A 27,975-nucleotide genomic window follows, 5' to 3' on the forward strand; every position below is an offset into this window, starting at 1 on the left:
GACGTTGAAATCAGAAACAATTACAAGGCGATCAAGGAAGAGCATGGGGAAAACTCGAACGAGATGAAGAAGTTTTTAGAAGCCATTGCCCTTATCTCCAGAGACCATGCCAGAACACCTATGCAATGGTCGCGCGAAGAGCCAAATGCTGGCTTCTCTGGGCCCACCGGCAAGCCATGGTTCTACTTGAACGAATCTTTCAGAGAGGGAATCAACGTCGAAGACGAGCAAAAGGATCCAAACTCTGTGTTAGCTTTCTGGAAGGAAGCTTTGAGATTTAGAAAGGCACACAAGGATATCACTGTTTATGGCTATGATTTTGAGTTTATCGACCTTGACAATAAAAAGCTGTTCAGTTTTACCAAGAAGTACGAGAACAAGACCTTGTTTGCAGCCTTGAACTTTAGCTCTGACAACGTGGACTTTACGATTCCAGATGACAGTACCTCGTTCAAGTTGGAGTTTGGAAACTTTCCAAAGAAGGAGGTAGATGCCTCTTCCAGGACTTTGAAGCCATGGGAGGGAAGAATCTATATTAATGAATAAAAAGTGTTAAGATGACCATAACGCCACTCTATGAAGAATCCGGTGGGAACCCACTATGACGTATATATTTTGTTTAAATTAGTTTCATATAGAGCCGCAAAGTTTCAAGTATTGTTTTTTAGCATTTTGAAGGAAAAGATCCTTTCGCAGTAGAGTTGGCTTTCGGGGAAAGTTATGTATCGAAAGCTAATTATTAAAAAGAAAAGCCTTTTTGAAAAGGAATAGATTTTACTTGATTTATATCTTGCTTAAATCAATGTACTTTTTTATGTTTAGCTTTCTTCGAGGAACCTGTAAAGGTGGAAACAAATGGAGTCCTAGCTTGTAAAACTACTTTTTGAATTCCTCTTTTACAAGAGCTATTGGCTATGATACTAACAAGTTGTAGCGTGACAAGAAATACACACCTTAGTACTAACGAAGGTCGTTACAGAAATCTTAACGTGTCACCGCCATGACTTGGCTGGAACACTTCAGGGGTCTTGCGACAATATAGCATAGTAACAAATAATTACATGTATCATAGTGTAAGACTGCCATCCCTACGACACCGAACTGGATAAAAAACATCTTACCTTCAGCATCTTGATTTTACACTGTGTTTCCACAAGGCAACAATAAAACTCAGAGAAAATGTCACGTATTTTTGGCAAACACCACAAAAACAGTGAATTTACTCAAGTTTCAATTTACGTACAACGACAAGGATAAATATAATAACAGAGTAGCTAACAGAAATAAAAATAGCTGTCTCATACTTTTGATTGTATCATAAAAGTCAATGCTCTGACAAAATTTCAACTTTATTTCAATCACAAGATAATGGTCACATAGTATGTTATCGCAACCGATTATATGACTGCCACCATATTACTCACCCTTGTCAACGATTGAACAATATTCATTTTGTTAAAATGGGGAGAAAAAGCCTGACCAAAATCTGCTCTAATTATTGAAATTTCTTGCGTGACTGTACTCGGTAAAATGAGACAAACGTTCTAAGATCTGTTTTTCGAGCAGCTCGAAATTCTACAGGGCAGGCGCTTTACATTTTCAAAAGTCCGAAAATTAAACCTTAATTTTCGAGAGCAAAATTATAAGATCCCTTGAAAAAAAGGGTTCGTATAGATGAGAAAATCTATTCTCTCCCCGAATTATAAATGAATTATGAAATATTCTGAAAGGAAGTGATACCGTCCTATTCGGGCCCTGTTTTATTTTCTGGTACTTTTGATATTTTCTATATTATTTCTTTATTGTAGCAAACCAATCGAGATCGTTGTCGGGACTGAGATAGTACCAGTTTGAAATAAAAATTGTTAAGTGGCTTGATCTCTCTTCCCGAGCGAAAGAAGACACATTATCGCATAGAAAGTGTACCACCCAATTAAAATCAAGGTTCCGTAAATTATCTCAGTCGATCCCAACAATAAGATTTTAACGAGATGGGTGTTCTAGAGAACATTGTTCCAGGTGAGCTTTATGATGCTAACTATGACCCCGATATTATAAAACTCAGAAAAGAGGCTAAAGTAAAGCTTCACAAATACAACACCCTCAGCCCTGTTGAGGAAACTGAAAAAAACAAAGTTATCAAGGAATTGCTGGGAAGCTGTGGCGAAAACTTTATAATTGAGCCCCCATTTTTTTGTGATTACGGTAGCAACATTCATATTGGAAATAATTTTTACTCCAATCACAACCTCGTCATACTGGACGGAGCAAAGGTACTCATTGGCGACAACGTATGTATAGCTCCTAATGTTGGAATTTATACGGCAGGCCATCCGATTGATGTGAATAGACGTGTCCAGGGCCTAGAATATGCTATTCCTGTGACTATAGGTGATAATGTATGGATCGGAGGCGGAGTGTCAGTGATTCCTGGCGTAACCATAGGAAACAATTCGGTGATTGCCGCCGGGAGCGTTGTTATTCGTGATATACCTGAAGGTGTGGTGGCTGCAGGTAATCCCTGTAGAGTCATAAGAAAAGTCACTGAAAGAGATGATACAATTACAAATTTTAAAAAATGATGTAACTTCCAAGAACACTGCCTAAGGTCGTCAGGCTTCCATTCGAACCAGTACATTATGTATTTTGAAATCAGTCGGGTTGATAATTGAAAAACAACTAAGGACTAACATATTTTTTTAGCAGTAAACATGTATTAATAGGTAATTACTACATGTTTCTATAGAGCCGTAACTTACGAGTAAGAGTGATTTTTCGAGTTGGACCCGATGAATTTTCGGTTTCATGAGAGTACAGAACCCAATCATATGCTTCAAACTTTTTTTGTATAACAAAGCAAACGGTCACGTTTCATCTCCACAAATTTGTGGGCTGCGTCATGTAATGTAGCTCCCCTACAAATATTTGATTGGATACAAAAACGAAAGATAGTTACGGCGAAAATTTTTCGAAGAACTTAATCATAGTACAAAGAGCAAACAGGAAAGAAAAATGAATGAATTTAGAAACACCCTATTGTCAGACAGGTTATGGCTCAATGAACCAAAAGAAGGGTCAGAAAATGCGGGCAAACTTAGTTTAAAAAGGATGAGAAATCTGACTTCTGGCGTGTACCCTCCTCTGGAGTAGATGCGATTGGGCGACAGCTGTTTATAGCGGAAATCCTTATGATATATGGCTTCGGGCTACTGTCGAAAAGGGACTTTTGAGGCTTCAAGTGTCGTCAGACAAAAAGACATGGACATTAGCGCGTTCAGCCCCATTTCCTGTTTCAGACTATTACCTTGTTGGACCGATGGCCTGCTCACCTAAACGTGCTGGACTACAAGTCACCTTCTCGGAATGGAATCTCGCGGCTCCTTTGGGTAAATCCTAACGTGATCTATTTTCCATCCATAGGTCGAGAATCCGCAATTTTACCAATACCATACCCGTAAATTTTTATTATACAATAGAACGTCGGTTAAAAAGAAAGTTTAACTGTAGCAAAAATTTGCGGTCCATTCTGATGCAACCTACAACCGATTTTTCTTCAAACACCTTCTTCTTCTGTTTTAATCTATCGTTGTTTTGGTCTTTTATTCAAGACAAGCTCTTGAAATCCTATGACAAACAAAAAAAAGTAGACCGACAAACATCAACAGATGCTTACGTATCTTAAGGCAATACAACTGATGATTCCACTAACCTTAAAAAAATACCGCCACATATCCTTCCCCACCCTGATATCATATTTTTCGAACAATCAGTAACATCATCTTACTTTTTGACCATGCTTAACACAAATCCAGAGATGCTCTCTATTATTTACGAATAAAAAGCTCCAAGCATGAAGTTTCCAGAATACCTGCCCTATCTCCGAGCCTATATACTTACCGTTTCAGGTAAGTATGGCCACCCCGCCACCTTGCCTGCTTCACTCTGCTCAAACTTTCAATTACGGCGCCTCTTTACTTACTTACTTTTCACTGCGATTTAAAACGTACACAACTGCCCTAGAAACCCGCAATACATTGCGACACCATCTAGCACTATCTCGAATTCAACTATCCGGTCATCAATATGTCCGCGTTTATTGTAGAATGAGATCAAATGCTTTCCACTATCTTATGTCGACAACATCACAAGCACTTGCGACATCAAGAAAAAAAAGTAAGAAAGAGACAAAGCGACGCCCTTGAGTTTACTTCATATATGGTGCATTGTGTTAAGACAACAAAAGATTTTACAATTTTTACACCATGTCGCTTATCAACACTATCTGTGTACGACGTATTAAAACACGCAATTCGCGTTCTAGCATGATCGTGTGATAGTCGCGTTACCACTTCCCAATAGCTGTGAGCTCATTAGCCTACACTCCAAGCACCAACGCAGTACACCTTATAAACTTGCAACGTTAATGAATAACTGGAACAAGACAAAAGAGATGTACAATCAAGCTATGACTCTCTTTGTGAGGATAGTGTCATGAACTGTGTTTTCCATCCGAGCCTCTCGGACCGAAAGTTAAGCTGACTAAAAATGAGCACCTACGCGTTTTCTTAGTAGTCGCTATCGCTTCTTTTTTCATTGAGGTAAGTCTTCCATGTGGCGGCGCGGCAGTGCGCCACATCAGTCCTCGAAAAGACTCATGCTTTTTTCATGCAGTCAGTGTAAAATTTTTGAACCACTGGGATATAACAAGAGTCGGAAAGCACAGTGGTTATTTGTGCTTGCACAGAGGGCGTTCAAGAACTTGTAAAGTCGGGAACGAGTTCCGTTGGAAAAAGTCATCATTAGAGAATTTTGGAGTGTCAAGATGGATATTTTAAAGAGAGAGAACGAGTCAGACAAGTTCACCAAAATAGAGACTGAATCTGCAACGATACCAGCAGGTTCAGACCATTCTGGCTCGCTGATGAGAAGAGTGAAGGACTCATTCAAGCAGAGCAACTTAAATGTCATAACAGAAGACCTTGAGAATAGCGAGCAGTCGGAACAGGAAAAAATCCAATGGAAACTAGCGTCTCAGCCTTATCAAAAAGTGTTGAAGCAAAGGCACTTGACCATGATTGCCATAGGTGGCACTTTGGGGACAGGTCTTTTCATCGGGTTGGGTTACTCTTTGGCGTCTGGGCCCGCCGCTTTGTTAATCGGTTTTCTGATGGTTGGTACTTCTATGTTTTGTGTTGTCCAGAGCGCTGCAGAACTTTCCTGCCAGTTTCCAGTTTCTGGCTCCTATGCCACACATGTTAGCAGGTTTATAGATCAGTCYGTCGGGTTCACTGTAGCTACAAACTATGCTCTGTCTTGGCTGATTTCCTTCCCGAGCGAACTGATTGGTTGTTCGCTTACGATTTCGTATTGGAACCAAACTGTAAATCCTGCCGTGTGGGTTGCGATTTTCTACGTTTTCATCATGTGCTTGAACTTGTTTGGTGTCAAAGGATTCGCAGAGACAGAATTCGCTTTGTCAATTATCAAAGTCATATCTATATTCATTTTCATTATCATCGGTATCGTGCTAATTGCTGGAGGTGGCCCCAATTCTAGCGGGTACATTGGTACTAGGTACTGGCACAATCCRGGTTCTTTTGCCAAGCCGGTCTTCAAAAATCTATGTAACACCTTTGTTTCCGCAGCTTTCTCGTTCGGTGGTAGTGAGTTGGTACTRTTGACYAGCACAGAGTCYAAGAATATCTCGTCGATATCCCGTGCCGCTAAAGGTACGTTTTGGAGAATCGCCAYCTTTTATATTACGACAGTCGTCATCATTGGCTGTCTAGTGCCTTACAACGATCCTAGGCTACTTAATGGTTCAACGAGTGAAGATATCTCTGCCTCTCCCTTTGTTATTGCCTTAAGCAACACCGGCGCAATGGGTACAAGGGTCTCGAACTACATGAACGTTGTTATTCTTGTTGCAGTGGTTTCCGTTTGTAACTCTTGTGTCTATGCTTCTTCGAGGCTAATTCAAGCTTTGGGAGCATCGGGTCAACTTCCAGAAATTTGTGCTTATATGGACAGAAAGGGGAGGCCTTTGGTTGGTATCGGGATTAGTGGTATATTCGGTCTTTTAGGTTTCCTGGTTGCATCTAACAAGGAARGTGAAGTCTTCACCTGGCTCTTCGCTYTGTGCTCCATTTCATCTTTTTTCACTTGGTTTTGTATTTGCATGTCGCAGGTTAGATTCAGAATGGCTTTGAAAGCTCAAGGAAGATCCAAAGATGASAYTGCCTACAAATCTATGCTCGGTGTGTAYGGGGGTGTTTTAGGATGTGTGCTAAATGCCCTGCTGATAGCCGGTGAAATATATGTTTCAGCTGCTCCAGTGGGCGRCCCAAGCACAGCTAAAGGATTTTTCGAGTACTGTTTAAGTATCCCGATTATGATTGTCGTCTAYATTTCGCATAGAATTTACAGAGGYGATTGGAAACAKTGGTACATCAAGAAAAGTGAAATTGATCTTGACACGGGGTGTTCCGTTGAGAATCTAGAACTCTTTAATGAGCAAAAACAGGCCGAGAAAGAAGCCATCGCTTCAAAACCATTCTACTACAAAATTTACAGGTTTTGGTGTTAGGCCTCTTGCATACATAGCTTTTAATAATTTCTATGAACGAACTGTATTGTATATCTTTCGAACAAAAAGTATTCATTTTCTTACTGCGCTGAGCGGCGCGAGCAACGGCGTCGAGATTATGCACGCAAGGTTTTTTTTTGCTTACTGTACGGCACTCTGGAGTGAAAAAGTTGAAAAATTTAGCCTGCACTTTTTCTATCTTCGATGATTCTCGAACAAGTATTAGTCATTTCTAACTGTAACAATAGCTACCAAAAAAAACTTGCCTCTGAGCGCTTGATTACATTTTTTAAGACTGAAGGCTTAGTTCAACCAGGCCATTTAACACCATTATTCAACATAATTGGAAATTAGTCTAAATACAACCTTGTCAAAAGAGAAGTAGAAAACATGGCACGTATTCCTTTAAAGCAGCTATTAGTGGATGATCCTAAGAAAGTTCTTGTTCTTGATGGTGGTCAAGGAACAGAGCTTGAAAACAGAGGTATCAAGGTCGCCAACCCCGTATGGTCTACCATCCCATTCATCAGTGAATCATTTTGGTCTGACGAGTCATCTGCTAACAGGAAAATCGTCAAAGAAATGTTCAACGATTTCTTGGCTGCTGGCGCTGAAATATTGATGACGATAACATACCAAACCAGTTTCAAATCCGTCTCTGAAAACACCCCSATCAAAACTTTGGCAGCRTACGATAATCTTTTGACTAGAATTGTCAACTTTTCCCGTGACTGCATCGGCGAAGAAAAATACCTGATTGGCTGTATCGGTCCATGGGGCGCTCAYGTTTGTTGTGARTTCACAGGTGACTACGGACCTAATCCGGAAAGCATTGACTTTTATCAGTACTTTAAGCCCCAATTAGACAACTTCAACAAGAACGAGAACTTAGATTTGCTTGGGTTCGAGACAATTCCTAACATTCATGAGCTGAAGGCCATTTTGTCCTGGGATGAGAGCATCCTATCGAAACCTTTCTATATTGGGTTRTCTGTGCACGARCACGGTGTCTTGAGAGATGGCACCACCATGGAAGGAGTTGCAAAAGTTATCAAAGACCTGGGCGACAAGATCAATCCTAACTTCTTGCTTTTGGGAATCAACTGTGTTAGTTTCAATCARTCTCCTGGTATCCTCGAGTCCCTACATCGTGCTTTACCTAATATGCCCTTGCTTGCTTATCCAAACAGTGGAGAAGTTTACGWYACTGAAAAAAARATATGGTTGCCAAATAGTGATAAGCTAAACAGTTGGGACACAGTRGTTAAACAGTATATCGGTAGCGGTGCTCGTATTATCGGGGGTTGTTGTAGAACCGCTCCAAAAGATATCCAACAGATTTCTGCTGCTGTCAAGAAGTACACTTAGCGCCATCTGCAGCAGGTTTAATAACCAACATTATTATATACTAAAACGCAACAGTTTATTAATTTCAATAAGAATAACTAAAAAAGGCAAAATATGTATTTAACAGTGTTTTCTATTTAACTGCTCCATCTGTTTATTCAATAAAGGACTCGAAGCACTCAACGAAAGATTCTAAATTATAAGAATCGGGATAATGTATACAGATGTTCAAGCCCATGTCTTCACAGTACGTATAAGAAAGAGACATTAATGTGGGACGGTTTATTGAGTTCGTAAATCCCGAACTAACGATTTTAAAGAATTTGTCGTCATTACTCATCGATAACGATATGTCAGAAACATCATTTATTTGAATTAGTTTTGTCTTTGAATTCTGAACATGGAAGTCATCATCATTATCATACTTCATCCGCCTTATGTCGTCATCATTAAAACCATTCCTCTCCCAGCTTTTTAATTTTGTCATGATAAAATCGCTGACATGCTTGGTGACTTTATTGAATTGGTACTCCATTAATTTTTCATTGAATTCATCATTATCATTATCATCGCTGTTTACTAGGAATTCATTAGTAGAAAGCTCATCGTCGATTAATGAAAGAGGGCACTCAATCCTTAACTCCTTGAAGAATAGTCCCAGCGACTCGCCTAAGTTCAGGTGCTTTCTTAGGTCTATAGGAATGGAAAATACTATTGTACCGCTGAAATCCTTAACGAGAGGTTTCAAACAAATCATTGCAATACCGCAAATAAAACTTCTTAAGCATATATTCTCTTGGTTAACGATGGATTTTAAGTAGTTAAATCTTTGGTTGTTGACTATCCCAAATACGGTAGTTCCGCATAACGAAGAGTTTGTGTTTAAGATGTCATTGTACTTCTTTAGTTGTGTCGTTGGTACTGGTGAGCTGGAAGACGTTTGATTGGTTAGATAGTCAAATGGTCTTTTCAAAGTGTTATAAAAGATTGATTTAAAGAAAGATTGAGTCTGTTTATGCAGGATTTGTGGTGTCATAGCAGGCAAACGCAATTTTGCACTATCGTATATGGATTTGGGAAAGCTCAATTCTGAAAAATTAACGTCATTACTATCAAAGAGAACTCTATCGTCAGAGTGTGATGTTGAAGTAATACTGTTTAGTTCTTTTAGGAATAATTTGTGGAAGTTAGCAGCAGAAAAGATATCAAACAAGACATCATGACCATGGAAAACCAATAGCGTCTCATCGATTACGTATAGCGTCCATAGAGGTTTATTAGATCCGGGAACGAATCTGGTTTTGTTGAAAGCATGACGTAAGAGGTAAGGTGGTGGAACACCCCAATGACAATTGACTTCTTTATCCTTCGTAGTTTCAAATTCGATGACATTTACAATATCTGAAGTTTTTAGTTGATTCAAAGGCGCATATTCCCAGTCTTCATTTACAGTTGCAAACAATGCAGGTTGAGATTTAATTAATTTTTTTAAAGTTGTTGCTATCAGGGGGAGCGTGAGACGGGAGTCATCTTTTGAAGAGTTTGTTCCAAGTGTAATCTCGTCTGATTGCCAGTCGGCATCAGTTTCTCTGTTTGAAGATTTGGAGTATGTACTCGAGAAAATAGTTCCATTTCTTTGGTCATTTAAAGATTGAGTTAGAAGTTTCTTTTCAAAACTTGAGAGTGGTCTAAAAGTAGCCATGATGATAAATTGACAAGGTGCCTGTGTTTTTTGTTATAAGCAACGTTTATTAACGCAGGTGTAGGCAGATGTTACACTCTCTTTATATATGCCTACTCCACACAAATTTCGGTGCTCGTTTATTAAAAGTGATCTGCTCATCGATTCGTTAACGGATCGTTTAGCCAAGCTTACTGTAAACGTATAGGAGAGTCATACCCCTGATGGCTGCAGACGCAGGGAATACTCAGCCTCGAAACAATCCTCGAATTATGTGGCTACGTATGGCTATAAATTTCTATTTCTGTCACTTTTCGTTTATTTTAAACGAATTTGCGACGTTCAACGAAAGCGTGTTGAAAAGAGAATCTCGAGAGTTAAACGGTCGGAAAAACAAAAATAAATGATTGTTGTCGTTACTTAGAAAGGAAATAACTAATTCGTAGCTCGTTTGGGAGTTCAGGGGATAACGCCATTTCTCTGTGTTGTCAGGATTGGTCCTCAATCATATTGGCCTAGTATAGTAGTGAAAGAGAAGGAAGCAGATGTGCTGTATTACGAGAATGAAGAGTCAATTTATCCTCAACAACTTCCTATCAGTGGTTTGCGGTTTGTTCAGGCACTGGCCAGATATTGCTGGCGGCTAAGAATTCTGTGTTATCTAGTTTTGGAATTGTGCTTCGTGTGACTTTTCGAAAAGGCAACGGTAGAAACTACGTTTAGGAGCGTTTAAAGTTGTCTTAAGGAGGCTTATATGGGAGGATAAACGCAAATGTTTGCTGTTTGTTAACAGCTTATAGATCGTTCCTAAATGGTGCCAAGAAGTATAGGAGTATTGAGCGGGATTGCTAATTCATCTGCAGTCGTTTACTATACTTCATCTTAAGTACCTCGTTTGCACCTGTATTATAGTTGGTCCAGATTAATAGTGTGAAAATGGAGTATTTCTTGGGTGTAGTTAAAGTACTTCTTACTGTTCGTAGTTCGAACCACTAGCAGAAATGCTGATTATACATGTAATTCCATGAACGAACAAATACGTCATAACGAAAATTGATATTTTCAGATAAATAAAATATTCTTGAACTCATATTAGGATATCTTTGGCTATGCCACATTGAGAGAAATATCACAGTGTTGATTTTTTTGGCAACGAGAAGTTCCGTACAAACCTGTAAGCACTTGTAATACTACCACAGGGAGACTTATCATGACCAAAATCGTTGTTATTTTACAAGATTTTACATGATTAGCAATGAATACGTATATTTCTCGCCACACGCAGCCATTGTGTAAAAACAATAGCTATCCTATCGACAATTTAACCGGCAATACGTTGTAAGATGCGTTTGATTGTTTTCTACATGTGCTCTTGGGTCGTAGAGAGGACGTTTACGCGACCCAACTAAGTCAGGATAGCTATTAAAGAAAGATTTTTTTGATTGAAATAGCCTGGTATATTTATACTCTGAAATAATGGGAACGATTGTCAAGAACTTGTCGATGTCACTCAGAATATTGAAAGAAACGAAGTAACGCTAGCCGGAAGAATTGAGTTTCCTACTCAGAAAAATTTCAGCTGTAGAGACTCCAAAGATAGAAAACTTCCGCTGCTCATCAGGATATATGTAACAGATCAAGTATTCCCATTCACGAGATACTCTTGCGTCGTAATTCAATATTCTGCACACTTACTGTTATATATCAGACCCAGAAACTCGCCTTATTATTCATAACTTGATACGAACCAATGATATCTGGTCCTCCCTTTTTTTCGCCTAATACATGAAAAACTACAAAAAAGCTATTCCTTTTAGCACTTAACAGCTATTGAAATTCGAGGTGATATCCATAATATCAACATCATAACCCCAATCAAAAAATGTCTGCCTGGAGAAAAGCAGGTGTATCATATGCTGCATACTTGAACGTTGCTGCCAAGACCATTCGTTCTTCCTTGAAGACTGAATTACAAACTGCAAATGTCCTTGGTAGATCCAAAACTGATGCCTATTACACTAAGTACAAGAATGGGACTGCTGCCTCCGAGCCCGTTTCAATAACAAAATAGTAAGTTGCTCCATGGGAACTGCGGCTCTTTGTACTCGCTGATATACATTTTAAATATTCTAGCAACTGTGTATGAAAACTTACATACTTTTATACGGGAAACTTAATAATGACTACAAGAATAGTAATTGGTACCCTTTTCTGTTAGCTTCGAAAATTGTATCTGTTTTGCATTTATGGAATATAGGAAAGAAAATACATGTTCCACCATCACCAATTTCAATGTTGAATGGTCGCTTACCGCTATTTCGGCTGGGCGTATACAGAAACGTACTATTTCGTTCTCGATTGGCTAAACTGCCACCCATAAGGTTTCGATCTTTAGCCACAACTTCCTCATCGCATCTAATTCCTGTCCATCACTTATGCACACGTCCTGCCCCAATTAGCAACTCGCTACTTTCCCAGTTTGTAAGATTCAATTCCACAAAGACGGAACAGGAGTTTCCTCCCCCTCCATCTGCCTCTGCTTCCAAACAGCCAGCAAAGCCGGCACATCAGTCTAAAACTGATGATTATAAAGATATAATAAGATTGTTTATGTTGGCGAAGCGAGATTGGAGACTACTTCTTACTGCCATACTTCTTCTGACCATATCATGCTCTATAGGAATGTCTATTCCTAAAGTCATAGGTATTGTCCTAGATACCCTCAAAACCTCATCTGGCACCGACTTCTTTGATTTGAAAATACCCATTTTTTCCTTACCTTTATACGAGTTTCTTTCCTTCTTTACAGTTGCTTTACTAATCGGCTGTGTTGCCAATTTCGGTAGATTTATTCTATTGAGAATATTAAGTGAGCGTGTTGTCGCACGTCTAAGAGCGCATGTCATTAAAAAAACACTTCATCAAGATGCTGAATTCTTTGATAACCACAAAGTCGGTGACCTGATTTCTCGTTTGGGGTCTGATGCATATGTTGTTTCCAGATCAATGACTCAAAAGGTCTCCGATGGGGTCAAAGCCCTTATTTGTGGCGTTGTTGGTGTGGGAATGATGTGCTCTTTGTCACCTCAATTATCGGTACTATTGTTGTTCTTTACACCTCCAGTACTTTTCAGCGCTTCTGTGTTTGGGAAACAAATTAGGAATACCTCCAAAGATCTCCAAGAAGCTACGGGMCAATTGACAAGAGTAGCTGAAGAACAACTATCTGGTATTAAGACGGTGCAGTCGTTTGTCGCAGAAGGCAATGAATTATCTAGGTATAATGTTGCAATTAGAGATATTTTCCAGGTTGGTAAGACTGCAGCATTCACAAACGCTAAATTCTTCACTACCACTAGTCTTTTAGGAGACCTGAGTTTTTTAACCGTTCTTGCATACGGTTCCTATCTTGTTTTGCAATCCCAACTGTCCATTGGTGACCTAACTGCATTTATGCTGTATACAGAATATACAGGAAATGCAGTATTTGGTCTGTCTACTTTTTACTCAGAGATTATGCAAGGTGCTGGTGCTGCTTCCAGACTATTTGAATTAACAGATAGGAAGCCCTCTATTTCTCCAACGGTTGGTCACAAATACGAACCAGGCCGTGGTGTCATCGAATTCAAAGACGTTTCATTTAGCTATCCCACAAGGCCCTCAGTTCWAATCTTCAAGAGCTTGAATTTCAAAATCGCACCAGGTTCGAGCGTTTGCATCGTGGGTCCCTCTGGACGTGGTAAATCTACCATAGCGCTCTTACTGCTAAGATACTATAATCCTACAACGGGTACCATTATGATAGACAATCAAGATATCACTCAAATGAACTGCAAATCCTTAAGAAGGCATATTGGCATAGTACAGCAGGAGCCCGTGCTTATGTCGGGAACTATTCGAGATAACATCACTTATGGCTTAACATATACCCCAACAAAGGAAGAGATTAGATCTGTGGCCAAGCAATGCTTTTGTCATAATTTTATTACAAAATTTCCTAACACATACGATACAGTCATCGGTCCAAATGGTACCTTGTTAAGTGGTGGGCAAAAGCAAAGGATCGCTATTGCAAGAGCGTTAATCAAAAAGCCAACCGTTTTAATCCTTGATGAAGCCACATCGGCTTTGGATGTTGAGAGTGAAGGTGCTATAAACTATACGTTTGGTCAATTAATGAAATCAAAATCGATGACTATAGTCAGTATTGCCCATAGGTTGAGCACTATCAGGAGGTCTGAAAACGTTATTGTTCTCGGGCATGAGGGATCGGTAGTGGAAATGGGCAAATTTAAAGAGTTGTATTCAAATCCGACAAGTGCTTTATCACAATTGCTCAATGAAAGAACTGGCCCAGCACCATCAGAACAGCAGCAGCAGGTAGAAAAAGACAACGAAAAAGAAGAGCCAAACGAAGATAAGAATTATGACCAACGAAACGAAAGCGATGATGGTAACAATAATGATAATGACAGCAATAACGAACCTTTGGAGTCAAAGGACAAAAATTCTGGTGATATTGAAGAATCCGTTGAACATGTCCTGAAAGACGCGGCAAAGGAGGCAAATCCAATTAAACTCTCACAACAACCATGAATTTTATCTGCATCGCATATATACTTATTCTTAAAGTCTCACACATCCGAATATATAATACAATTTAATGCCAAATAATACGGCTGTCTATTACCCGAACCGAGATTTCCGTAGCATAAACAAACGATCTTGAAACAATAACAAATAAACAATAAATCGGCTATAAGTATCATTAACTAACAAAGTCTTCACGGATGTCAGCGGTATTGCCATGGATAATGATGGGCCCAAGTCTGTGACCATCCGAGATGACTTACAGGAGACGTTATGCAACCGCTTAGAAAAAATTCACGATACGTTAAATTTAATAAAGAATTGTCATTCATTGGATGAGGACACAACTAATGTATCAAAAATATTGATCCGGTTTTATGATGATTTAGAAAACGCTTCTTTGATGATTCCAGATTTAGTTAACGAAAGACGATTGGGGAAAGATGACATATTGCCGTTTATGGACTGGTTACTATTGAAAAAGAATACACTTTATCAGTTTATTAATGACGTGCATGGTATTGAACTTGGATTTTCTCATTTATTAGATTTATTGGAAGATGAGTTTTCTAATGATGGCAAAGATGAAGACAAATATAATCGATTTAGTCCTATGTTTGACGTCATTGAAGAGTCTACGCAAATAAAAAGCCAGATTGAGCCCTGGCTGACAAATTTAAAAGAGCTGTTGGACACTTCGTTAGAGTTCAACGAAATTTCTAAGGACCACATGAATACTTTACAAAAGATCATCAATACAAATATTTCGCATTGCCTCGAAATTCAGGAAGAGAGATTTGCATCTCCAATACGACATACCCCGTCATTTACTCTAGAACAATTGATCAAGCTACTAGGAACACATACAGAGACTACTGAGCCAAAGGTGCCAAATTTTTCAGCAGCAGAAGATGTTTTGTCGAGAAAGTTTTTAAAGCTAAAACGAAATATTCCACCAATTGAAAAAAGTTTAACTGATATTTTACCTCAAAGAATTGTGCAATTCGGGCATCGAAACATAACGAACATTACTATTCTGCAAACGATTCTACAAAAAAAGTATGAATTGATAATGAAAGATTATAGGCTTATGAATTCAGAATTCAGGGAGCTGAAAATCGAACTGATTGACAAACGTTGGAGTAGTCTTTTCATCAGCTTGAATCATGAGCTTTTATATATCCTTGATGAAATAGAAAGGCTGCAATCGAAATTACTGGCAACAAAATTTAATAAAGATATTACCATAAGATTTGAGAGGCAATTAGAAAAGAAATCCAAAACAGTTTCCAAGACATTTAATATCATTTATAGAGCATTGGAATTTTCACTTTTAGACGCAGGCGTCGCTTCAAAGACAAACGAACTGGCTCAAAGATGGTTAAACATCAAACCTACAGCAGACAAAATTTTAACCAAGTCGTCTTCAAACAAAATAATTACCAGCAAAAAAAAGATTCCAAAACCGAAATCATTAGGTTTTGGACGACCGAATAGTGATATTGAGTATGTAACCCATGCTTTCCAGGAGAAGGTGACAATTAATGACGCTGACTATCAAAAGTCATCAGAATCTTCAACTACAGCCTTGGGACCTAAAGGTAGAAAACTTGGAAAAGCGTTACTACAAAAAATGAATATCAAGCCAGCAACAAGTCCAGATTCATCAAACGTGATCAATCCGTTTTTTGATCCTGAATCACCAAATAAGGGTAAATTGGTGCTAAGCAGTGTTCCCCCTTTACCCTATGATGAACCTGACGAAAATAAGCTCGGTGTTTATCATGATGATGATAGTAATTTGCCGGACCGCCTTACGGAGCTTACATCCCGGTACGAAATAGATGCAGTGATTTCACAAACACCGTTAATGGCAAAAAACAAATCGGTGCTTGACATCGAAAAAGATAAATGGAAGCATTACCAATCTAGGCCTTCAAGAATCCCTATATACAAGGATAGACCCACGAAACTTACCGTAGAAAACAAACTGGCAGGCAAGGTCTTACAAACACCTCCAACAAAAATCACTTCTACTAGCAGTCGAGTTTGGATCCCTTCAACTAGAAGAAGAACTCAATTGAGGCCACCTACCCCGTTAACAGAATTACTTTCACCAGAAAAGGCACGCTCAAAAAGGACGCCTACATACTAATTTTGATCTCCAATATATTCACGCATTCACATGTATATATACCTCAATCGTAGGCTTTGTAATATCAGTTTAAATAGTGTAATACTAAAGTAATATTAAATAATTCTTGAAGACCTCGCACGTTTTTCTATTTACAGTTTTTGACACTTTACCCGACACTGCATAAAAAAAAAAGTATACCCATATCGATTCTAGTAGTCTGGTTTAGTACAAACAATAGATAATCTGAAAACATAATCTCTGATAGTTGGGTTATTCACGCAGTGTGTATGGATGAGTGAAAGTGTTATAGACGTCCAAGGGTTTAATTTTAAAAAGGGGCGTGAACACAGCTCATGTAGAGATCAAAGGAAAATAACACAAAAGGATGATGTCATTATTTCTGCAGGATCTTCTCAATGCTCTCTAAATTCTGAGCATAAAAGTGTAAGCAGTGGGAGTAGCAGCACCTTGAGGAAAAGTATAAGATCAATTTTCAAAAGAGCTGTTGATCTACCAAGGGTTAACATGGGCCCCCTGACATATTCGTATAGTATAAATGACCTTGTTAATAAAAGGTTAAGGAAAGAATGTGATCTTATTACATTATGCCACATACTGCAAAGAGGAATTAAAATGATTAGAATAACGCGAAGGAAACGAAAATTTTATGAATTTAAGCTAATAAACAACAACGGACAAATAATATGGAAAGATGGTTCGAAATTTCTTGAATTAGATTCTATCAAAGACATTAGAATTGGTGATATGGCGAGTACCTATCAAGAGGAGGTTGATCCGAAAAGATTAAGGCATGACAGTAAACTTTGGATCACTATTATTTACAAGATTTCAAATAAGTTAAAGGCGTTACACGTGGTTGCTTTAAATGAATCGGACTTCAATACTTTTCTAAGCTGCATTTGTGGTTTAGTAACAATAAGGAGAGAGCTAATGGAAAGCATACTTCTGCCCGATAATTCGCAATTCGCTAGGATACATTGGCAAATCACTGTCTCTGAGAAGGAAGAAGACGAGGAAAGGGATACATTGAGCTTTGGAGACGTGAAAAAGCTGTGTGACAAATTTCATATTTATGTCTCTACAGGTCAGCTGTTACAGACTTTCCAAATGGCTGACATCAATCATAATGGACTGTTAAATTATTTTGAATTTGAGAAATTTATCAAGATTCTGAAAAATAGAAAAGAGGTGAATATGCTCTGGCTTAAAGTCACAAAACATCCACACTCACATTTGTCATTTGAAGAATTTTACCGATTTTTAATCAATGAACAACAGGAACAGGTGAGTCGCGAAACTGCATGGTCCTCCTTCACTAAATACAAAGAGCCAACTCAGTTGATAATGGGACAAGATGGTTTTACCAAATTTTTAAAAGAACAGCCATATTTGGTTGATGTTGAAGAAGAATTATATTCCAGGCCGTTGAATCATTATTTTATTGCATCTTCACATAATACTTATCTACTAGGGAAACAAATTGCAGAAACACCGTCTGTGGAGGGTTACATCCAAGTATTACAACAAGGTTGTAGGTGTGTAGAGATTGACATTTGGGATGGTGAGAATGGCCCGGTGGTGTGCCACGGATTTTTAACGTCGGCTATCCCTTTGAAGACCGTTATACATGTGATTAAGAAATATGCTTTTATTACGTCCCCGTATCCGCTAATTATCTCATTAGAAATCAATTGTAATAGGGACAATCAAAAATTAGCAGGCTTGATAATGAAAGAGATTTTGGCGGAGCAGCTTTACTTTTCCGCGACAGTAACTGATAAATTACCATCGCCTAAAGAATTAAAGCATAGGATAATTTTGAAATCCAAGAAGACAAGTCAACTGGCTGGAAGTGGTAATTTTGGTGAATTGTTTCCATCTTCTTTCAGTTCTTCTTACGAATCGTCTAATGAACAGGATAATAAAATGAAGGACGATTACACAAACAACAGCAGTAGCAATAATAGTAACAATACCAATTCTTCTAGTATGCAGCGGATTAAAAGAATCGGATTGAAAAAGCACGTTGACATAATTAATGATATTTTAAGTATATCCGGAATACACGGCATAAAATTCAGAAACTTTTCTTTGCCTGAATCTAAAACGACAGCACATTGTTTTTCATTGAATGAGCATAAAGTGGAATACATGCTTAGAGACAAGAATTTAAAGCTTTCATTGGATAAACATAATAGAAGATATTTGATTAGAGTCTATCCTCACGTTCTAAGGTACAAGTCAACAAATTTCAACCCTATACCCTTTTGGAAAATGGGAGTTCAGATGGTTGCCACAAACTGGCAAACGAACGATATCGGACAACAACTCAATTTGGCCATGTTTCAAATCTTGGATCGTCAACCTGATGGGAGTTTTAAGTCGGGATATATACTAAAACCGAAAAAACTGCTACCAGTCGTAACAAAGGCCAAGATGATCCCGCTGCTTTATAAACATTTGGCGAATGACAATGACCCAGTAACTATAAAAATAAAGATACTTTCCACACAATTATTGCCAAGGTTACAAGATACAACGGCAAGAAGAAACGACACCAGTTCGTATGTTAAAATAGAATTTTATACAGACGAAGAACCGATCGTGCCCATCTCAGTTGATGAGGGTACAAAGATTTCCGCGACAGAGGCATCCACTAAGAGTTGTCGAGGAAATGGATTCAACCCGATTTGGGATGCCCAGGTTTCTATCACACTGAAAGATACGGAACTCACCTTTATAAAACTCATGGTAATTTCTGAAGAGGCCCCGATTGCGTCAGTTTGTTTGAAACTGAGCTATTTGAGGATGGGCTATCGTCACATTCCACTATTCAACATGGAGGGGGAGCAATATATCTTTTGCACTTTATTTATTCATACACAAATTCTATAAGCAACTTTTCTCCCTCACAAACCACACATTCATTCACACATACATACATATTTGCATAACAAAATAATCTACCCAAAAGGGCTAGACCGGATTGGGTAAATAAATAGCATGAGATTAATTGACAGAGCGAGCCTTCATTCTTATTGTTGCTTCCAAATTGAGCCGAAATCGAATATGTATTTCGCGTTACGCGTTAACGCGTCTTTTTTTTTCTGTACTAGAAGTACCACATTATATAAAGCAAAAGAAAGGGACATATGTCAAATTATCTTTGGGTAAACATTAGCCCTTCGAGAGAAAATACGACAAGTAGCACTAAGGAAATGATATCACCATCGAAAAAGAGAACTGCCTTACTGGGTAAAAACATTAATCAGAAATCAGGGTTTGTAAAAAAAGGTAACGAACTGCATTCACCATCGAAAAGAAGATCGCAAGTAGACACAGATTATGCACTAAGGCGAAGCCCGATAAGAGCTATTAAATTGACGCCTTCGAGCTCTTCACAATTTTTGGTATACGAGGAAACTTCGGAAGAAAGAGACCAGATTATTCATAGACATAATGAAACGGTACACAATGTTAGACGTGCCGCATGTGATGAAAATGATCCTTTACAAGTAAAGGAAAACCTTTCACCCACTAAGCTTCAGTCCAAAGACACGATCATCTCACAAAGAAAAGGACAAAGAATTGATTTGGGAGATTTAAGTATTGATGAGTTCAAAGGCTATATACAAGATCCTCTCACTGATGAAATCATACCGTTGACTCTACCATTGGGAAGCAAAAAAATAAGTTTGCCCAGTTTTGTGACTCCGCCAAGAAATGCAAAGATTTCTGGTTTCTTCTCTATCAAACCTCAAGGACAAAATTCAGAAACAATAATGTCCCGCTCGACGGATGATGTACATCCAAATAAAGTCGTGAGAAAGCTGTCCTTCCGCATATGCGAAGATAATTAATTCAGACAGTCAACTCGCGCATAACCACTAATGATACCATATACCCCGCCCATATACTACTAAGTACGTGTATAAAATAATAATAACAATACTAATAATAATAATAATAATAATAACAACAGTGTTTATGTTCGTCACCCGGCCGATCAGTTACGTAAAAAATTTTCGGAACTTGCGATGAGGTGAAAATTGAAAAACATCTAACCATAATAAAACAGTGTTTAATTAACAAGAAGGCGCTTGATTTAGCGATAGTTCGGTTCATTTCAACGATCGTATTATAGCATATTAAGTAACAAGACAGTGAATCATGGGCAAGGCTGCGAAAAAGAAATATTCTGGAGCAACGTCATCCAAACAAGTCTCTGCAGAAAAGCATTTGAGTTCAGTGTTTAAATTCAATACCGATTTAGGCCAGCATATTTTAAAGAATCCTTTGGTGGCGCAAGGAATTGTCGATAAGGCACAAATCAGGCCCTCAGATGTTGTTTTGGAAGTCGGCCCCGGTACTGGTAACTTGACAGTAAGAATTCTCGAACAAGCGAAAAACGTGGTTGCAGTGGAAATGGATCCTAGAATGGCAGCAGAATTGACTAAAAGAGTGCGTGGTACGTCCGTGGAGAAGAAACTAGAGATTTTGCTAGGAGATTTCATGAAAACTGAGCTACCATATTTTGATATTTGCATCAGTAATACACCCTACCAAATCTCATCGCCCTTGGTTTTCAAATTAATTAACCAACCAAGACCGCCAAGAGTGTCCATTCTTATGTTCCAAAGAGAGTTCGCACTAAGATTGTTGGCAAGACCTGGGGATTCATTATATTGTAGATTATCAGCCAACGTACAAATGTGGGCTAATGTCACACATATCATGAAAGTGGGTAAGAATAACTTCAGACCACCACCACAGGTGGAATCCAGTGTCGTTAGACTAGAGATCAAAAACCCAAGACCACAAGTGGACTATAACGAATGGGACGGCTTACTAAGAATCGTATTTGTGAGGAAAAACAGAATGATCTCGGCGGGATTCAAATCCACATCCGTAATGGACATCTTGGAAAAGAACTACAAGACGTTCTTAGCAATGAACAATGAAATGGTAGATGATACAAAAGGCTCCATGCACGATATCATCAAAGAAAAGATCGAAACCGTGCTCAAAGAAACCGACCTGAGTGATAAAAGAGCCGGAAAATGTGATCAAAATGACTTCCTAAGGCTACTATATGCCTTCCACCAAGTTGGTATCCATTTTTCATGAATGCTCTTCTCGTAACGTATTTACACACTTGTATACTATTTATCTGAAATAACGAAAAACATAATCTTCGAGAATCTAATCACAATAGTGTGCCTACATCTTTTTTGAAACTGCAACCAGGAAGGATCTGTTGGGTTACGCCGCTTGATAAGAAGCGTTCTCAACGACGCAGGTACAATCAAGCCGCACTGTATTTCCTTCTTTGTCGAATTCGCTGTCTTTTCTTTTTCCAATTGATATCGTTATGATCCGATTCAAAGCACAAGCCTCGCTAGTATCTTGACGCAAACACTCTTTTCAAGGCACGGAGCTGCAGAAGTGCAGCCATGATTGTCTATCTTATTGTGTTACATGAGGTATCAAGATTAGAACTGTTTGTCTTTACTTCTGCTATCGGCAACCAACGCCGATAGCGTCTTCGCACGGCAGCATTGCCAAACCACGCGGCGTCGCCAAACGGCACGGCACAGGTGCGGCTGCGCGGAATTGTATCTCCGCACAGGGACAAGAGGACCCTCTTCAGGCCTGCGACAGTAAGTGTAGTTATCTATGATTTCTTCTACAAAAAAGATTCGTGACGTCTAGTCATGCTTCTCGCAACTCATTCTCCATTGTGATCAGTTTATCTGTGCTTTCGGCCGGAATACTTAGGGGAAAGAAAGAGAGGAGAAACCAAAGGCCGTCACAATCAAAACAAACAGTTTTTGGAGTGCGATGCGATAGCAAACTGATTAGATCTTGGGGTTAGCTGGCCCTTTTTTCGCCTTCGTATTCTTGAACTCAAGCAAGAGCACATTTTATTCACCCTGTTATTCGTTATATATAAACGTCGATGTGTAGATGTACTCGATTTCTCTTGAAGGGCTGGTTTCTTGGTGACATGGTAATTGGATAATAACGGTTCATATAGAAGTTTTATAACCAATAATACTATTCTTTTGCATTTCCAAGAAAAAGTACAATTGAAAAAAAAAAATACGGAACAGAAATCTGCTTAACGAAGATGATGTCTCTAAAGAATATGCTTACAAAGGCATCGTCCCATAATTCTTCTTCTCTTGACAATGAACATGATGGTTATTCTGTGAAACAAAATCCAGACAAGTTCCCTGTAAAGGAACAGGAAATATATAACATTGATCTGGAGGAAAATAATATATCCTCTCGTTCATCCACGTCCACATCGCCTTCTGCAAGGGACGATTCGTTCGCCGTCCCGGATGGTAAAGATGAGAACACTAGGCTAAGGAAGGATTTGAAGGCAAGACATATTTCTATGATTGCCATTGGTGGGTCGCTGGGGACTGGTCTGCTAATAGGTACAGGTACCGCTTTATTAACTGGGGGGCCTGTGGCAATGCTAATTGCATACGCCTTTGTCGGTCTGCTAGTTTTCTTCACCATGGCTTGTCTTGGTGAAATGGCTTCTTACATCCCATTGGACGGTTTCACAAGTTATGCTTCACGTTATGTGGACCCTGCTTTAGGGTTTGCCATTGGTTATACTTATCTTTTCAAATATTTCATCTTACCTCCAAATCAACTTACAGCCGCTGCTTTGGTCATTCAGTATTGGATTAGCAGAGACAGTGTTAATCCTGGTGTGTGGATTACTATCTTTTTGGTGGTAATTGTGTCTATTAATATCGTTGGTGTGAGGTTCTTTGGTGAATTTGAATTCTGGTTATCTAGTTTCAAAGTCATGGTGATGTTGGGACTTATCTTATTATTGTTCATCATTATGCTTGGTGGTGGGCCCAACCATGATCGTTTAGGGTTTAGATACTGGCGCGATCCTGGCGCTTTCAAAGAATATTCGGCAGCCATCACTGGTAGTAAGGGGAAATTCGTTTCATTTGCTTCGGTTTTCGTCTACAGTCTTTTCAGTTATACCGGTATTGAATTGACCGGTATTGTTTGTTCCGAAGCAGAGAATCCAAGGAAAAGTGTTCCAAAGGCAATTAAATTGACCGTTTATCGTATCATCGTCTTCTACCTATGTACCGTTTTCCTTTTGGGTATGTGCGTGGCCTACAACGATCCTCGTTTATTATCTACAAAGGGTAAAGCCATGTCGGCTGCAGCATCTCCATTTGTGGTGGCCATTCAAAATTCAGGCATTAAAGTTCTACCTCATATTTTCAACGCTTGTGTTCTTGTTTTCGTCTTCAGTGCCTGCAACTCAGATTTGTACGTTTCTTCCAGAAACTTGTACGCATTGGCCATTGATGGTAAGGCACCCAAGATCTTCGCTAAGACCAGTAAATGGGGTGTCCCTTACTACGCCTTGATGGTTTCCGTGTTGTTTTGTTGCCTAGCGTACATGAATGTGTCAGCCGGATCAGCAAAAATCTTTAACTATTTCGTTAATGTTGTCTCTATGTTTGGTATCTTGAGTTGGATCACCATCCTAATTGTTTACATCTACTTCGATAAAGCTTGTCGTGCTCAAGGGGTTGATAAATCGAAGTTTGCCTATGTTGCTCCTGGTCAACGTTACGGTGCTTATTTTGCCTTATTCTTTTGTATTTTGATCGCTTTGATCAAGAATTTCACCGTTTTCCTCGGCCATACTTTTGATTATAAAACTTTTATCACTGGGTATATTGGGTTGCCCATTTATATTATTTCATGGGTTGGATACAAATTAATTTACAAGACCAAAATGATCAAGTCAGAAGACGTGGATCTATACACCCTCAAAGAACTTTACGATAGAGAGGAAGAGCAAGGCAAACTACAAGACCAAGAAAAGGAGGAACGTTTACAAAGAAACGGTAAAAACTTGGAATGGTTTTATGAAAAATTCCTGGGCAATATCTTTTAGATGTCCCTTTAATGACCACCTCCATGGCTACGCAAAACTATATTCAACAAGATAAAAAAATTAGCACACGGAAAAGCATTCTTCTTTCTTAATCCCGTCCCTTCCTTCCTTTTTCTCTCCATTTACCAAAGTTCTCACAATCATATTTTACTTTTCATTTCAGCATTAGCATTTTTGCATTACTAATATGAAGGAAGAGATTTCCTTAGAAGAATAAAAGAAAAAAGTCTATGTATAATTTATCGGAAAAAAGACCACTTATATACCACATACATGTTTATAAAACAATTCAAATTTTTTGAAATACCAAACAAAAATATAAAAATGCAAACAATTTTTAGAAACTTGTTAAATTTCTAAAAGTATTTTCTTTTAGATGCCAAACAACAAATTCCCTTTAATCTTCCAACTCGTCTAATTCGAAATCGGACGTAGAAAGTAGTTCACTTGTAGCTACAACGTTTTGTTTCGAAGCTCTCATGTTAATAACCCATATGGTAGAACTAACGATGACTGCCATACCACACCACGTCCATATGTTTGGCCAATGATGAAATAGTACCACATCCCAAAAAACAGCATAAATAACCTGAGTGTAAGTCATTAATGAGCCTCTGCCTGCCCGTTCCCTTTGGATCCCCATTGTTAATAAGATTTGATGAATAAAACCGGACACACCTAGATTTAGGAACAGTCCCCACTGTTTCCATGAATGTGGCAGCTGCAAAGTCATCGAGGGAATTAAAATCACACCAAGACCAGCTACAACGGTGGTCACCAACGCAAAATAGCTTACACTCATAATGGCGTGTGCCTTGTTACCGATATATCTTATAATGATGTAAACACTGCTCAATCCACATACTCCCAATAAACTTACTCCGATCGCAATGAGCCTTAACGTCGGATTTTGAGTTTCGACAATATTATTTTCTGAAGTTTCCTGTGCTTGATTCTGTTGGCCAAATAGAAATGTGGGTCGAATGATCAACACCACCCCTGAAAACGAAATTAGAGATCCCAAGGCTTCGAGTTTACTAAATGGCTCGCCCAGCAATAAAAATGACAGGAAAATGGTCAACGTTGGTGACATAAACGTGATCAAAACAGCGTCACTAATGCTCAGATACATCAGGGAGAAGTACATTCCAAAAACACCAAAAAACCCCATTATACCTCTGAGTATCAACCATTTCCTACATGAGGGTGGACCCCACGGAATATCCGGAACACTTTGTTTATTCCAGTGCATATACACGAGGGTACAGCAGTAAGTAATGGACATCCTCACTAGCAAAATTTGCAAAGGGTTGATTCGCGACTGCGAGGCCTCTAGTGGATCATTCTCCAAGACTTTGGTAGAAACAACCATGGAAGAGTTGAAAAAATAAGACACTATAAGTAAGATTAGCCCATAGTTTGGCTTGAGATAATCTTTACTGATTCTTTGTAGCGTCATTGAGAGGATGGAAATCTATATCTGCCTTTGCCTAGTACACTATTGTTCGAGAAAATAGCAACGCAATCATTCTCTCTTCTCATTTATTTTTTTGTTTTTCATATGACTCAATTAGTGACTAAAAAAAGGTCCCTACATAAAAGGCAAATCTCTATCAAAAACTACAATACATAAAGTTTGATATTACATGTCAAGGGCGAAACATCACCTTCTCTTAGAGGGTTTGGCAGTAACGTCTCTTTCGATGATACCTCCTGTATCCTCCAGACGTTCTTCCTCGAGGGTGACTTGATCTCTTCTTTCCCACCAACGGTCTTCACAAAGTTCGAAGGATTTAGTCTTTAATTGTTTACCCTTCAAATTTCTGTTGTTGGATATAGACCAGGTTAAGAAGTTCGCACCTTCTCTCAGGTAGAATGCTCTTAGCGTTTCGAATGGTTTAGGATGGGGCAACCAGGATCTCTCGTCCGGAATCTCCATTTGCGCTTGCCCATCGTCTTCTTCCTCACTTTCCTCGTCCTCGAGTAGCTTAGTATCCTGTGGTTCCTCTTCGTCGTCATCTTCGTCGTCATCCTCATCTTCGTATTCAAACTCTTCTTCGTCAGAATCCCTATCACCCAATCTCTTGGCTTCTTCGACCGTAGATAGGTCTTCCCAGTAAACTTTAACACCATCCAACTTGTTCAAATCTATACTATAAAACGAGTTTATTGGGTAGTCCTTCTCGCCCAGTTCCCAGACACCGCTGTAAATAAACAACGAATCGTCCACTACGCAGGTCGCCGCGTTGAATCTTGGATGTGGCAATTGATTTGATATGGTGATGTTTTCTTGATTTTCGAAATCACTGTCACTCTCGTCATCACCCTCGTCATTGGAAGAGTTGGTGCCCGTTGTGGTAGCTGTGTTGTCGTCGTTGTCGTCCTCCTCATCATTTAGATTCGATTTGGCCAGGATAGAATTTAATAAATCTTGCAACTCCTTTTCTTGATCTTTATTGGACTTTCTTTTACTCGTAGCGGGTGAATTCCTATTGTTTGTGTGACGCTGAGGTTTGATTCTTAATTTGGACCATTTGTTCAATTCTAAATGAAACATGTACAAATCGTTATAGAAAATAGAGTCCAAAGACTCCTCAGTTTCTTGCAGATCGTAAACACCGCCAAAAGCTACGGATTTATTTTGTTTCCACAAATTAAACGAATAGCCTACTCTTGGAGAAGGTTGATTTTTGAAATTTTTCAATTTTTCCCATTGCCATTTCTTTGGATCTGGTGTTAGAGTCAGCTTCCATGAATCATTTAAGATTTTTCCCTTCATCAAGTTTTTATTATTTTTTGCAATCGTCTTACAATAACCACCCATTAATATAGCAGAATTATCCGTGGGGACAAAACAATGACCGGATCTGGCGTCAGGTTTGGTGTTGGTCTCCAACTTGGTCCATTTGTAGTTCGAAATATCAAAACACCATAAATCATTCAAATAGGAGGTTTGGCCGCTTCCCAAGTCTCTAAACCCGCCAAACAATATGAAATAATTTTTCCAAGCGATGATCCTGTGACCTGATCTCGCACTAGGTGAAGAATCTCTACCACCAAATTCCAGTTTGGTAAATTTCTTTTCATGGCAATCGAACAACCATGTGTCAGAGTAATGATAAAACTTGGATTGCTTTGGAGAAGAGAACTCACCACCATGCAACAAAGCTATGCCTGAAGAATGCACAGCAACGGCACCACTGGATCTAGGCAAAGGTGCATTTTGTGAAACGTATTTTTTCCACGAGTTGTTCTTGATGGAATACGCGTACAGATCATTATAAAAGTGCGTTAATTTGGTCTCTGGATCCGTGAATTCACCACCAAAAATGAACAGCTCATGTTTATTGTGTTGCGGATTCCCAAACATAAATGGATGGACGCGACAAGAGGGCCTTTCCACGGCAGTGATATCAACGTGTTCTAATTCAGTCTGCTTCTTAGTAAAACTAGAAAGAATCTCATCAAGATCTTGGTCACTTTCATCGTCATCGTCGCCATCCAGAGCCTTGTTCTTGTTTTTATGAAACTTTTTCTCTTGTTTCTTTTGGTTTTTTTGATTTTTCTGCTCAGAACGTGCCTTTTTGGCCTCTTTATCTTTCTTGGACTTTTTCGCCATGATACAATGAGTTACTAGCCTTGGTGACCTCTTTTTTTCT

At 38.9% G+C, this 27,975-nt stretch overlaps 13 protein-coding genes across 13 annotated transcripts; 10 read left to right on the forward strand and 3 right to left on the reverse strand.

The window, feature by feature from the left end:
- Nucleotides 1-63: 63 nt before the first annotated feature.
- Nucleotides 64-546, forward strand: DI49_5195 (uncharacterized protein; the record flags this gene model as incomplete). The annotated part of the gene is made up of 1 exon (XM_018368189.1): nt 64-546. The coding sequence occupies one exon, from the start codon at nt 64-66 to the stop codon at nt 544-546; it is 483 nt and encodes a 160-aa protein (XP_018218769.1).
- Nucleotides 547-1,991: 1,445 nt separating this feature from the next.
- Nucleotides 1,992-2,582, forward strand: DI49_5196 (acetyltransferase; the record flags this gene model as incomplete). Its single annotated transcript, XM_018368190.1, has 1 exon — nt 1,992-2,582. One exon carries the CDS (start codon nt 1,992-1,994, stop codon nt 2,580-2,582), a length of 591 nt encoding a protein of 196 aa, XP_018218770.1.
- Nucleotides 2,583-4,822: 2,240 nt separating this feature from the next.
- On the forward strand, nt 4,823-6,586 carry SAM3 (bifunctional polyamine/amino acid permease SAM3; the record flags this gene model as incomplete). The annotated part of the gene is made up of 1 exon (XM_018368191.1): nt 4,823-6,586. The coding sequence occupies one exon, from the start codon at nt 4,823-4,825 to the stop codon at nt 6,584-6,586; it is 1,764 nt and encodes a 587-aa protein (XP_018218771.1).
- A 390-nt stretch (nt 6,587-6,976) lies between these two features.
- SAM4 (S-adenosylmethionine-homocysteine S-methyltransferase SAM4) lies at nt 6,977-7,954 on the forward strand (the record flags this gene model as incomplete). The annotated part of the gene is made up of 1 exon (XM_018368192.1): nt 6,977-7,954. One exon carries the CDS (start codon nt 6,977-6,979, stop codon nt 7,952-7,954), a length of 978 nt encoding a protein of 325 aa, XP_018218772.1.
- A 133-nt stretch (nt 7,955-8,087) lies between these two features.
- Nucleotides 8,088-9,635, reverse strand: PBI1 (Pbi1p; the record flags this gene model as incomplete). The annotated part of the gene is made up of 1 exon (XM_018368193.1): nt 8,088-9,635. One exon carries the CDS (start codon nt 9,633-9,635, stop codon nt 8,088-8,090), a length of 1,548 nt encoding a protein of 515 aa, XP_018218773.1.
- A 1,861-nt stretch (nt 9,636-11,496) lies between these two features.
- ATP15 (F1F0 ATP synthase subunit epsilon) lies at nt 11,497-11,685 on the forward strand (the record flags this gene model as incomplete). Its single annotated transcript, XM_018368194.1, has 1 exon — nt 11,497-11,685. The coding sequence occupies one exon, from the start codon at nt 11,497-11,499 to the stop codon at nt 11,683-11,685; it is 189 nt and encodes a 62-aa protein (XP_018218774.1).
- Nucleotides 11,686-11,756: 71 nt separating this feature from the next.
- On the forward strand, nt 11,757-14,210 carry MDL2 (ATP-binding cassette permease MDL2; the record flags this gene model as incomplete). Its single annotated transcript, XM_018368195.1, has 1 exon — nt 11,757-14,210. One exon carries the CDS (start codon nt 11,757-11,759, stop codon nt 14,208-14,210), a length of 2,454 nt encoding a protein of 817 aa, XP_018218775.1.
- Nucleotides 14,211-16,632: 2,422 nt separating this feature from the next.
- On the forward strand, nt 16,633-19,257 carry PLC1 (phosphatidylinositol phospholipase C; the record flags this gene model as incomplete). The annotated part of the gene is made up of 1 exon (XM_018368196.1): nt 16,633-19,257. One exon carries the CDS (start codon nt 16,633-16,635, stop codon nt 19,255-19,257), a length of 2,625 nt encoding a protein of 874 aa, XP_018218776.1.
- Nucleotides 19,258-19,514: 257 nt separating this feature from the next.
- ACM1 (Acm1p) lies at nt 19,515-20,222 on the forward strand (the record flags this gene model as incomplete). The annotated part of the gene is made up of 1 exon (XM_018368197.1): nt 19,515-20,222. The coding sequence occupies one exon, from the start codon at nt 19,515-19,517 to the stop codon at nt 20,220-20,222; it is 708 nt and encodes a 235-aa protein (XP_018218777.1).
- Nucleotides 20,223-20,532: 310 nt separating this feature from the next.
- Nucleotides 20,533-21,489, forward strand: DIM1 (putative dimethyladenosine transferase; the record flags this gene model as incomplete). The annotated part of the gene is made up of 1 exon (XM_018368198.1): nt 20,533-21,489. One exon carries the CDS (start codon nt 20,533-20,535, stop codon nt 21,487-21,489), a length of 957 nt encoding a protein of 318 aa, XP_018218778.1.
- Nucleotides 21,490-22,492: 1,003 nt separating this feature from the next.
- DIP5 (dicarboxylic amino acid permease) lies at nt 22,493-24,316 on the forward strand (the record flags this gene model as incomplete). Its single annotated transcript, XM_018368199.1, has 1 exon — nt 22,493-24,316. The coding sequence occupies one exon, from the start codon at nt 22,493-22,495 to the stop codon at nt 24,314-24,316; it is 1,824 nt and encodes a 607-aa protein (XP_018218779.1).
- Nucleotides 24,317-24,713: 397 nt separating this feature from the next.
- On the reverse strand, nt 24,714-25,775 carry DI49_5206 (uncharacterized protein; the record flags this gene model as incomplete). Its single annotated transcript, XM_018368200.1, has 1 exon — nt 24,714-25,775. The coding sequence occupies one exon, from the start codon at nt 25,773-25,775 to the stop codon at nt 24,714-24,716; it is 1,062 nt and encodes a 353-aa protein (XP_018218780.1).
- Nucleotides 25,776-25,979: 204 nt separating this feature from the next.
- On the reverse strand, nt 25,980-27,935 carry KEL3 (Kel3p; the record flags this gene model as incomplete). Its single annotated transcript, XM_018368201.1, has 1 exon — nt 25,980-27,935. One exon carries the CDS (start codon nt 27,933-27,935, stop codon nt 25,980-25,982), a length of 1,956 nt encoding a protein of 651 aa, XP_018218781.1.
- Between the last annotated feature and the right edge of the window lie 40 nt (nt 27,936-27,975).

Source organism: Saccharomyces eubayanus, chromosome XVI, assembly GCF_001298625.1.
Source record: "Saccharomyces eubayanus strain FM1318 chromosome XVI, whole genome shotgun sequence".
NCBI classification, from domain to species: Eukaryota; Fungi; Ascomycota; class Saccharomycetes; order Saccharomycetales; family Saccharomycetaceae; genus Saccharomyces; species Saccharomyces eubayanus.